Genomic DNA, 12,100 nt, shown 5'->3' with positions numbered 1-12,100 from the left:
CAACCATTAAGAAAAAACCTGGGCCAGGACTGAGAGCATACCCCAGCCGCATGGACTTGTCTATGCATTCACGGCAAAATCTATGGAGACATTCCATCACAGTCCTCGTTTTTCGAATAATGCCTGAAGATCCAAACGAACTTTTAATGCTCAAATACAAAGAACAGATAAGGCCATAAGCCATGGTTGTGCTATGAAGGTCCACAAAATACCCAGACAAATGGGACATTGGACGTCCTTTCTGATGTCAGAAAGATCCACTTCAACAAACCTGTATGCAAGCAAAGAAACACGCATGCTTTGTAAGATAGTTTAGACAGCAACAAAAAATTGACTCCATCTAATATTTGTTGTTTTAAAAATCTGTTGACAAGTTAATCACTGTAGGAGAAGTTACAAAACAATGATTCACAACTATTTTCTCTCACAAGAGTATTGTCTTCTATAATGTGGTTATATAGTACTCATGTGGTATGGCACTCTGGACTGTCAAAGATAAAGGAGGACAGAATTTACAGTGTCTTAACTATAGGATCTCAGTAATCTCAATGTAGATATACATCATTATTGAGTTTGTGGTCATTATGTGTACTGCAAGATGTAACTACTATTATAGAGCAGCTACTTGAAGGTTTGATTTTATTTGCATGTTGGCTAAGAATTAATGTCAAATTCAACTATATCAACAAAGCCAACAAGTATTTGTCAATGCATAAGGCATCTCCAAAATCCTACTAGAAAATCTCATAAAGAAAAGGGAACACTAGAATCACTAGACTCTCTCCTAAGATAAGGAGGTCGATTATGGGGAAAACGAGAGCTGGAGCTGGAGCTGGAGCTGGAGATCCCCCCTCCCTAGCGCAGCAACAGCACCCCCCCCCCCCCACCCCACCAAAAAAAAAACAAAAACACGCTGTCACTCTTGCCAGTTTCCCTTCCTTTACCTAGCCCTCCCTCATGCCCAGCGCACCCTGCTGCGCCTCCGCCAATTTTGCATCCTTCCTGCCTCCTGGCCTTGCCACCCCACCGCCCTTACTCTTGCGTGCTGCCCTACTGGGCCTATGTGCAGCCCTCCCCCTGGCATAGCCTGCCTCTATCGCCTTTTCTCACCCACCTCCACCCTTTTCTCCTTCTTCCCCCTTCCTGTATCTTGCCACCTCACCACCATCTTCCTGGACTCTTTCCTTCTTGGCCTCAGCCTTCTCTTTTCACCCTGTTTCTTCCCCCATTTTGCATGTTTTTCCCAGTTGCCAAAAAATTGATGTCAAATTCAACTAAATCAACAAGTGTATTTAACAATGCACAAGGCATCTCCAAAATCCTACTAGAAAATCTCGAAACACTAGAATCACTGGACTCTCTCCTGAGATAAGGGGGTCTATCATGGGGAAAATGAGAGCTGGAGCTGCAGCTCCCCCCTCTCCTATCGTAGCAACAGCGAAACCCCCCCCCCCCCCAAAGGCACTAGTACGGTGGATTACCTCATGGGATCTCCCGCTCTTATACCACACATCTCAGACTTCACCATCCCTCCTCCCCCCATACTAGCTGACCACACATTACTTTCTTTCACGATCTCATGCCCCATTGTACCGCCCACACCCACACCCCCTGTCACCACCTTCACCCAGATTCATTTCCATCATGATCTTGACCACATCTATGAGGACCACCTCTCCCGCCACATTTCAGCGCTTGACTTATCCCTCCCTATCTCCACCATCACATCCCAACTGTCCTCCATCATCCATGACTCCACCCATGCCAGCTTCCCCTACACCACATGCTCCAGAGCAAGTTAGCCAATGGGATCCCAACCCCAGAATGGATGAAGAGTGCAAAACCACCAGGCTTCGCCTCTTACGCGAGAGGGAACATGGGCTGATTTCAGCACATAAGATGCAACGCATCTTCCGTACATTCACTCGCCGAAAGAAACAGGCATTTCTCGCCAGACGAGAACAAGAGTTATACGAGTTCTTTTTGAGCGAGGACAACTCAAAAGCTTGGCGCATTCTGGAAGAAAAAAGAGCACCTACACCTATCACAGATCCTAGCCTTTGGGAAGCCTATGCAGGACAGTTGTATAATGTGCCAAACCAGCCTATACCACAAATGTCACACATCCCTAGGCCTACATCATCTTCTCTCTTTGATTCCCCCAATGTCACTAGGGCTCTTAAAAAGCTGCATAATGGGAGAGCAAAAGATCATGAGGATCTATGCACGGAACATCTCACCCACAGGCACCACGTATTGGCTCCCATTCTTGCCAGTCTTTTTAACAGAGCACTCTGTGAAGGCTTCCCACCCTCTTGGACTACCAACACCATTGTCCCCATCCACAAAGCAGGAGATCCCACGGACCCAAGTAACTACAGGACTATCATGATTGGTCACACAATGGCCAAAATCTATGGGGCAGTACTAGAGGACATGATGAGCTCTATGGCACAGGATGGGAAGCAAAGCATCAGGCCAGGCAAGCTTTAGGAGAAACTTCTCCACGCTAGACCATATCTTTACTTTATGGGCTATCATAGAGGAGGCGAGGTCCTCAAAGAGACATGTGTGTTGTTGCTTTGTGGATTTCCGCAAAGCATTTGACTCCGTCCCTCGATCTCGTCTGATAGGACGCTTGCAGGAGCTCCACTTCTCACATGAGATGATATGGGGTGTGATGGCACTATATGAGGCAGTACTCGGCCAAGTACGTGCACCCAGTGGGACCTTGGGAGATATATGTAGCACTATTGGGGTTAAGCAAGGCTGCCCACTCTCACCTACACTCTTTGGCCTATACATTGATGAGATCGCAGTATTTGTGTATAGTTTCGGAAGGTAGAGGTTCACCATTGGCTCAGACAGTAATGCCCATATTGTTATATGTTGACGACATTGTCTTGATCTCAGATTCAGCCGAGGGTTTACAGAAACACTTAAATGCATTGGACAGATTTTGCAACGGGAGAGACCTTACGGTCAATTTGGGCAAAACCAAGGTTAAAGTCTTCAACACATCTTCTGCAGTCGCCTCACAATTTTCTTTCATATACAGAGATTCCCCAATGGAGATTGTGCAAAAGTACGTGTATCTAGGAGTCACTTTTACAAGCCCTTTGTTTTGCATGACCACAACTGCCACAGACCGACTTGCGAGGGGGTACGCCTCCCTAGGCCGTATGGAGAGACTGTGTTTCCAGGCACATTTCCAAGAACCCTGCACTAAGTGCTGGCTCTTTGATACTCTAGTATGACCAACGCCTATGTATGGTGCAGCCCTTTGGGGGCCACGCCTAGGGAAGTATCACTGGAGGAGCATAGAGAGGCTACAGGTGATGATGTTGTCACGCGTGATCAGGAGTAAGCCATCTGTACCACATGACATTCTTCATGCAGAGTTTGGAGTGGCCCCGCTGGTTATAGATGCCCTTTTTCAGACTCTCACTTATATTCAGCATGTATACACGCTTGACAGAGATCGCCTCCCATGACTAGCACTAGAGTCCTCTTTGCAATTATACAGCGAGAGGGAGAGGGAGCGATTGAGACGAGCTGGACTGCCCTCCTCCTCAGCGACACGGCCACCACCATTACAACACATGCATGGTACTCTGAGGTAATCGAGTGGTTTCATGCACATGGCATACAGATGGACCGTCTCCCCCCATTTCAGTATAGCCTGGATTTCCCATACCTTGATCTCTCACGTCAAGAGATCAACAGGATTATCCGGTTAGATCTACTCGGGCTACACATACACCAGACATGGGTGTCTCCATCAAAAATTGGTAAGAAGTGTGAGTTCTACAGAGATCGCTTCTTGAGACTCTCCGAGGATGGATTCTTTGAGATCCCGGGATACATACAGATACACGTCACATGCCATGCCTATCACAATCCGCTAGCTCAACGTATCCTCCCACCACCTCAGAGTAGAGACTGGCAGAGCTGATTATATCCCACATGAGGAGACGACACGCACAGTATGCATCACAGGAATAGTAGAGATTGAGGTCCATTATATGCTCAGTTGCCCGGCTTACCATGAGATACGGGGGAGGCTCCATTGCCTCTTTCGAGAGCGATTCGGACCACTCATATGGGTGATATAGTCTGAGGATCAAAGGTGCTTGGGCATGTACTTGATGGAGCTCAGACGACACAGGGATGTAGTGTTGAGGCAGCATGCTGAGAGACAGCCCTGGCTCCAACAGGACACCTCACAAAGAGCCATCACAGATTTCTTTGTTGTACATACATCCACATCGGAATCTACTACCCACAACACTTCCTCTACTACGACATCAGAGCCCACCACCCGTACCCACACTCCAGCTCCACGCCCCATAGGAGTTCTTAGTGAGAGAGCTCGATCCATTCTGGCGAGCCATACGTCCTCGACCCACCCTCCACCACACACAGACGGATACATGAGGTTCTCCGCCAACATGTCACGCTCCCATCATAGAGGCCTGACGTTCAGTCCCCCATCAGATCGGTTCTGGTCGAGCCAGGTATCGACATTAACTGATCACAACATATCTCACTCTACACAGCATCATCTATTGATCACATGTACTGTCAGATGTTTTCATTTTACTTTTTCTTTCAGTTTTCCATGGCTCAGTATATCCATGGTACCATTGCATTACTTTTGGTCTCATAGGCCCTTGGGGTCTTCCGTAGACATTAATATAACTCTCTCTTTCTTTCTTTCTTTTTTCGTGAAATGGTGTTTTATATTATATGTAAAAATGTACATCAGCCACATGGCTCACACAGAACCTATGGCCACAAAAAAACCCCCACAAAAGATCCTCTAAAGGATCATGACCATGCAAACCTGTACACTAATAAGAAAGCCTCCTAGCCAAATAAGCATCCCAGCTAAAAGCATCAAAGATGAGCCAACCGAGCCGCCGTAGACCATAACGAAATAACATCTGCATCCAGTAGCTGAGCTAAGAGAAGAGAAGAAAACTGCCAAAGCTGCAAACCACAGATACGTAGAATGTGCCCATGTATTCCAGACAAGGAATCAAAGATGAACCCATTCCGTGTAGTCCAAATACGCCAAAGTCCTGTCCATCTAAGGAAATGGAATATCACAAGGTGACTGTCCGAAGTAATGACTTGAGGACAAATCCCAAATATCCACTGATGAGCCGAAACAGTAGACCTCTCTATTGCCTCCCGAACGCGAGAGACAAAAGACCAAATTTGACGGGCCAATGGACAACTCATGAACAGATACATAACTGTTTCAGTGCATGTCGTGCAGAAGAAGCAAGAGGCCAATGTAATTTTACGACGGCTGAGCTGATCCCGTGTAGGTAACCCTCCCACCAACATCCTCCAAATGAAAACCTTACCTTGGTAGTAAGGGAGTTTAGACTGCCAACCACGCATAAGAGTTTTCTGCCACCATGATTTAGACTTGTGCAATCCCCACACCTTATTGGCCTTGGCTGAAACCCAATCTTTCTCTCATACGAGCTTATGATAGACCTAAGTGATATCAAGTCACAAGATTTACATAGTGCCCAATCAAGCCAAGGCTGATCTGCAGATGGCCGAGGTAATGGAGTAGAAGGCTCAACTGCATGCATGATGTCAACCCATAGTGGCTGAAATGTCCGAGGAACCCTAAAGTGCTGCCGAATACGACAAAACAAATATGGCCTGTCACGACCAGGTATCACAGCATCTCGGATTCTAACCAAGCCTAACCTGACCATGCGGTTGAGTCGTATGCGTGAAGCATCTCTGTCTGGCCAAACAATGACACGCGACTCCACAAATGTTTCGAACTGCAAAGAGTTCAAAAGTAGTCTTTCATGACCAGGATCCCACCGAGCCAATAGTAGAACTTCATGCCAAGAAAGGAGAATATGCGATAAAATGTGAGATGAGCGAATACGGACAGGATGAGCCGCATTCACAATGTCCCACCATGAAGCCTGCACACGTGTCCGTCCATGTGACAATCCCTCCAACTCAATCAAGTCACAAGCCATGAATACCCAAGGCTGCTCCTGCAAACACATATCCTGAAAAAGCGCCCACCTACGCGCCACCATATGCAAGCGGACAGCCAGTAAAGCAGCCCCACCCATTCTTTTGGGCGTCGTAATGTGATTCCAAGCTATCCATGTTTGACCCATAATATTTCCTTGCCTCTTCCACAGCATAAACCGAATGGGAGCAACCAAACGGCGGAGAAGAGATTTGTGCGTCCAAGGTAGCAAAGGCAAAAAATAGGAAATCATGCTAAGCATAATAACCTGAGCTACCTTTACCCTCACGTGCATAGGCCACCCTTGAGCTTTCCAATACACAAATTTATCCGAGATCCCAGCAGAAATCCAAGCAAGAAGCGCTTGGGGGTCCACATCCACACCCACCGGATACCCAAGATGACGAACGTCTCCTGTATGCACCACACGGCCTTGCCACCCTAATGCCTCAAGATCAAATTCCGTGCATACAATGAGGGCTGATTTTGTTGAATTTATTTTCAGCCCAGAAGCCAATGCAAAATTATTCCAAGCTTCCATTGCTCGATCTATATTGGCTTTTTCGGCCCTATATAACTCACTCTCTCTCTCTCTTACGTGTACCTAGGGGTTACCTTCTCTGCATCAGCCACGCGCTTCACCATGGGTTCAGCACAGCCAGAGCTAGATTGACACAGGGATATGCAGCATTGGCTATGCTAGAGAGAGAATGCCACTAGGCGCATTTTCAGAAGCCCCGGACGAAGGGGTGGCTATTTGACACATTAGTCACACCGGCACTGAGGTCACACAATGGTTCTCACAGCATGGCCTAGACATGGATCATCTACCACCGTTCCAGTATGACAGGGATGCACCACATATCCGTCTCTCTCATAGTGAGAGGAACAGAGTATTGAGAAAGGACCTATGGCACCTCTATACACAAGAGACATGGATATCGCCTACACAGCCTCTTCCACCGAAGATGCTATACTACAGAGATCACTTCATGAGTATCACAAATGATGGATTTATGGAGAGGCCTAGATACATGGAGGGCTTTTTACCACACGGCTCCCTAGTGGCTATTGGTCAACTTAGAGTTTCATCACATCGATTGGAGATCGAGACTGGCAAAGGAGCACGGATCCCCCGAGAGGAGAGGGTATGCAGATTGTGCAGGGAGGAGGTGGAGAGTGAGGAGCATTATGTATGCAGATGCAGAGCATATACAGCCATCAGAGAGAGAGATCCCATTTTATTCAGAGAGCCACATTCCCTACGCCAGATCTTTGAGGCAGCAGACCAACGCATACTGGGAAGATTCATTCTAGACATACAGCATCACAGAGAGACATCATTACAGGCTCAGACAGCTCCAGAGGGGGGACGACAGACAGATTACTACATTTTTTCAGAGATCCATCCCACTCCCAGCCCCTACACAGCAAGGAATTACTCTCCAAAGAGCAGAGACACTCAGAGCCCGCAGGAGACAGAGGACACCTGGCTTTCGGACACCACGGCTATACCAGAGAGAGATGATAGAGATCAGAGCTCAGTTTCACAGAGAGGGTGCGGAGCGACTGGCTCGCTTCAGAGCAAACCCATGCATGTTCTTCAGGGAGCTATGGTGGACACCCCCTTCATTGATGTATACCATTTTATACCCCCAGTATGGTACACGATGGAGCTAGCTAGGTTGCATATCATGATTGTATGCTCCATCCCCTCCCCCACTCATTGTACTTATTGCACACCCAAATTCAGCTTTTTAGTTCAGTACTTTTTCATTTTGTTGGGATGACAGAGGATACCCCACACAGGTACACTGATTTGTCTCATAGGCCGAGATCAGTCTTCTGGAAGACATTAATAAAATATCTCTCTCTCTCTTTCTTCCAGAGAGCTATGCCAGTGCCAGCTGATGTACCACGTGGGGTGACCGCACACAGAGCAGAGGAGTTGAGAGCCAGGAGGAGACCTAGACAGACTGGACATACAACACCCCGACTCCGTCACAGAGAGATAGCAGCGAATGAGAAACCAGATGGAGACACAGGAGAGGGTAGCTCGATTTCATTCAGACTCAGGGTACATGTTCACGCCATTCACAGCCTCAGCATCCGCGATGTATGATATCTTATATCCCTCTTATGGCACTGGATGGAGTTACACATAGATCTGCATAGCATGCTTGTACTACCCCTTCAGCATATAGAGATGCATCTTGCCTTAGCACTCCATCCACATCCCCACCCCCCCTTATATTGTTTGTATATCGGCTCCACCAATCCATGATGATTCACAGTTGTATTGTCATGGCCCTGTGAAAATGGAACAACACAAGTGTGGGCATGGTGGTTGTAGAGTCAGAATATTGAATGATTCACATGGGGGGTGCCCGGACAGAGTTATACATGTGTGGACATCCCTAGGTGTGAAGGGGGAACTAGAACATTAAACTTTTAATGTTTATTAAAGTTGCCCCTAGGCCTTAGTGGCCCCTAGGGACTTTTAAAGTTTGGGGCCCTAGGATTTTTATGGGGAGGAGGCCACTCCACTTTTGGAGTGTGTGCTTCTCTCTCCTCCCCCTCTCTCTAGCTTTTGGGAAAAAGAGTCATGGAGCAAACTTGCATGTTCTCAAGCGTGGAAAAGCTGAGGAGAAAGAGTCGACTGTTGATTAGGGCTGCTGTCTGCTGTTGATTTCTGTGTGCTGTGTGCTAGAGCAGGCCGTACAGCAACCGTACAGCTCTGTACGACAACAGGTACTGCTAAGGACAAAGGCGGCGTGGAGCTATGGAACAGAGGCGGCTGTAGCAGGCGACTATCATCAGGTGGCTGCTAGTCCTGGTACAGGCCGTAGAGCACTGTACGACTGCCGTACAGTGTACGGACAGGACAGAACATGCTACGCTGGACAGAACTGTTGCTGGCGGCGCTGGACAGGATCTGGACAGGCTAACTGCGCAGGTACAGTCGTGTACAGGTGCTAGCTGCAGGTGGCGTATACAAGGACAGCCCTTGGCACGAATCCCGAGGTAGAACAGACAGGTACAGGGCTGTTTTTCAGGACTGTACAATCAAGTACAGCATAGAGTTGGATGCAAGGAGGAGGGTACAGACAAGTACATGCAATATGTGAAGCAGGGTTGTGGAAACAAGTGCCTGCAAGTACAGATTGGTACCGTTGCTTCCTCCAGTGCAAATTCACAGGCTGAATTTGGTAAGCTCCGCTTCTCTTCATCTATCTCTCTTTCTACTGCTTGATGTCTGTTGCAGATTTGAGTTATCTGGCCCCTTGTGAGAGGAGGGGTATGGCAGATTCACAGGGGTTGAGACAAAGTTTGGACAGTACATGTATGTATGAGCTGAGATGTTGAATCATGCACTTGAGTTATGCCAGATGTATGCTCATGGCTGCCCTGCTTAGTGGTCTTGGCTGATCAGAGGGAGGCACAGTGTGTTATTTTGAGACACAGATCTGTGTGCATAGATCCTCTGTGCTAAGAGGGATTGTGGGCCGTCAGATTGGACATGCAGGTGTAATCTCTTGGCTGATTTTTGTTGTACTCAGCCATTCATATTTTTGGAATTGAATAAAGAAATACCGCAAGGGGCGCCAAGCTTTGGGGCCAACAGGTGTCGCTTTGTTTTCAGATTTGCGCACTCTAGCTCCAATCTGTTTTGTTTTCACATCTAGACTACAAGTGGACGGGTGACTGCTAGTCTACCGCACTCTGGTTTCTATCAAAGGCCGGTTTCAAGATTCCGTCCCCAAGACCAATCATCAACTTTGGAAGGGGGTGAGCTCGTGGTTGCTTTGAAGAAAGCCATCGCTGAAAAATTCAGCAAACATGTCTGATACAGAGGATGAGTACTTCTATCATGAAGAGGAAGAGCAAGAGACTTCTCCTGAGAGAGATGTATCTGAGGATATTTTTGCAGGAGAACAGGCTGCAGATGTTGAGCCTTATGAGGATGTAACACAGCCAGAGGATGCACATGGTAAAGAGGATGATGATGCTCGGTTCAAAGATAATTTGGCTAGTGTTATGGATGTATTTATGCAGCTCACACAGAGTGAGAGATTTGCTGAATTTATGAGATCCCGCACAGAGCCCCGCACAGAGCCCGAGAAAAAGAAGAAGAAGGTTCGTTCTAAGAATCTTCTACAGGGTCATAGTGGTGCCATCCCACAGGAACCATCTTTTGCCCAGTTTCCGAACATGCAGCATGCTCATGGTGCAAACTCTCAGAGTTCCTTCTATGGACAGCCACCTATTCCTCAGCAGAATATGCATCCAGGTTATTTTGGTGGTGGCTCGGTGTTCCAATCTATGACTGGGAGTTATCCTCAGGGAGGCATGGGTATGCACGGGCCTTTTGGAGCTAATTTCCAGCCTGGTATGCAGGGGAATATGTATGGTGGTATGCAGCCCGGTATGCAAGGAAATATGTTTGGAGGCATGCAACCTAGGATGCAAGGCAATATGTTTGGTGGTATGCAGCCACGTATGCATAATGGAATATTTGGAAACATGGCTGGCATGTATGGTATGCCTGGTGTGGGAATGGGAAATGTTGACCCAATGATGGGTATGAATGTTGGGGGCAGCAATCTTGCGAAGCCACTTCCATATGATAATCTAACGCCTATGGGAAAGGCGAAGGATTACAAGGAAGGGGGAGCTGTAGTGAAGTTTGATACATTCAGTGGGGCCAAAGATAAATTGAAAGCACTTACCTTTTTACAGCAGTTTGATGCTGCTTTTTCTGGTGGGAATTACATAGAGTCCTCTAAGGTGAGGAAAGCTGTCACTTTTCTCAAGGGCAATGCTTTGCAGTGGTGGTCTACTCTTCTTTTGCAGGGCATAGCACCCACTACATGGGTCCAATTTAAACAGGTTTTCTTTTCCGTATGGCTCACATCTACATTTGAGGTGGATGTTATGACTGCATGGCACAAGTTGGATGCTTCAAAGTGTGATAATTTGGAGGATTATAACAAGAAGTTTTGGGAAGCTTTACTCCCAGTGACTTCTTATCGTGCGGTGCCATTATCTGAGCAGGTAGAGAAGTATTGTTGTGGGCTGCCCAAAGAGGTGCAAGATTATTGTATCAAGACAAGAGTAACGAACATGTCACAGATGATTGAAAATGCTATGACAGCTAATGCGTTACTCACTGGAGGATCATCTGGGTTTAAAGGCAGTAAGAAATTGGGCAAGAAAGCTGAAAAATTTGGGCATGCTTCTCGTGATGCTAAAGGGTCTTCAGAGACGAAGTATAAGAAGTTGCCAATGCCCAAGAGGACTTCTGAGGAAAGACAGGCTTTGAGAGATGCTCATAAGTGTTTTTACTGTACTAAAGAGGGGCATATGTCATTCAATTGTCCCAAAAGAAAGTCCCAAAAGGACTCTGACAATAAAGGAAAGCCCAAGCCAAAGAAACAAAAACCTTCTGCAGGCTTAGTTCCTGATCTTGTGGGGGAACAGCTAGGTGGTGAAGCTACAGAGTTGTGCAGGGCATGGGACAAAGTGAGAGATCAGAATGCTTTGATCTTCTTTGACACAGGTGCTAGAGCCAACTTCATTTCACCAGATTTGGCTGGCCGATTGGGGATTCGCGCAGAGGAGATGGGGCCGTTACATGAGGCTAATATGGCTTGTCCAGGGTATGCAGAACCCGTTACTCCTATCATTGGGAAGCTTCGGCTTCATTTGCAGGGTTATGTGGACAGCGAAGAGTTCTTCATCATGCCTTTGGATGGCTGTGATGTTTTGTTGGGGATGCCATGGTGCCACAGGGTACATGCGGTGGTGGATACTTACAATAGGAAAATCACTCTGACTCATAGAGGGAAAGAAAATGTATTGGATGTAAAACTCAAAGGGGAATCTGTTCCTATTGTATCCGCTTCGGCGATTTCATCAGTAATGAAAAAGCATCTTTCCGCGTACTTGATTTATGTAAAGGATACACAGGATGATGAGTCTAAGTCTAATTTGTCTATGTTAGATAAGGACAGGATTGATTTCTTATGTGGGTTTCAAGATTGTTTTTCCGAGTCATTGCCAGGAGAACTTCCTCCTGAG

The 12,100-nt window shown here is 47.0% G+C and overlaps 1 protein-coding gene across 3 annotated transcripts in view; it reads right to left on the bottom strand.

Annotated features, from left to right (window-relative positions):
- LOC147605336 (putative E3 ubiquitin-protein ligase RING1b) overlaps positions 1–12,100 on the bottom strand; it is a 127,921-nt gene that overhangs the window by 31,747 nt on the left and 84,074 nt on the right. For all 3 annotated transcript variants that reach the window (XR_015265239.1, XR_015265238.1, XM_086794124.1), the window contains exons 3-4: positions 213–271; positions 42–123 (exon numbers count right to left, since the gene is read on the bottom strand). Coding sequence is in view for 1 of the 3 variants with exons in the window: in XM_086794124.1 (XP_086650250.1) it covers positions 42–123; positions 213–271 (141 nt within the window). In the remaining 2 variants the exon portion in view is untranslated. The remainder of the gene's footprint in view (positions 1–41; positions 124–212; positions 272–12,100) is intronic.

The sequence above is a fragment of the Cibotium barometz genome, chromosome 60, assembly GCF_041138505.1.
Source record: "Cibotium barometz isolate CiBa-2024 chromosome 60, ASM4113850v1, whole genome shotgun sequence".
In the NCBI taxonomy this organism is placed as follows: domain Eukaryota; kingdom Viridiplantae; phylum Streptophyta; class Polypodiopsida; order Cyatheales; family Cibotiaceae; genus Cibotium; species Cibotium barometz.
Note: the sequence above shows the minus strand (reverse complement) of the source record. Positions and strands in the feature narration are given on the sequence as shown.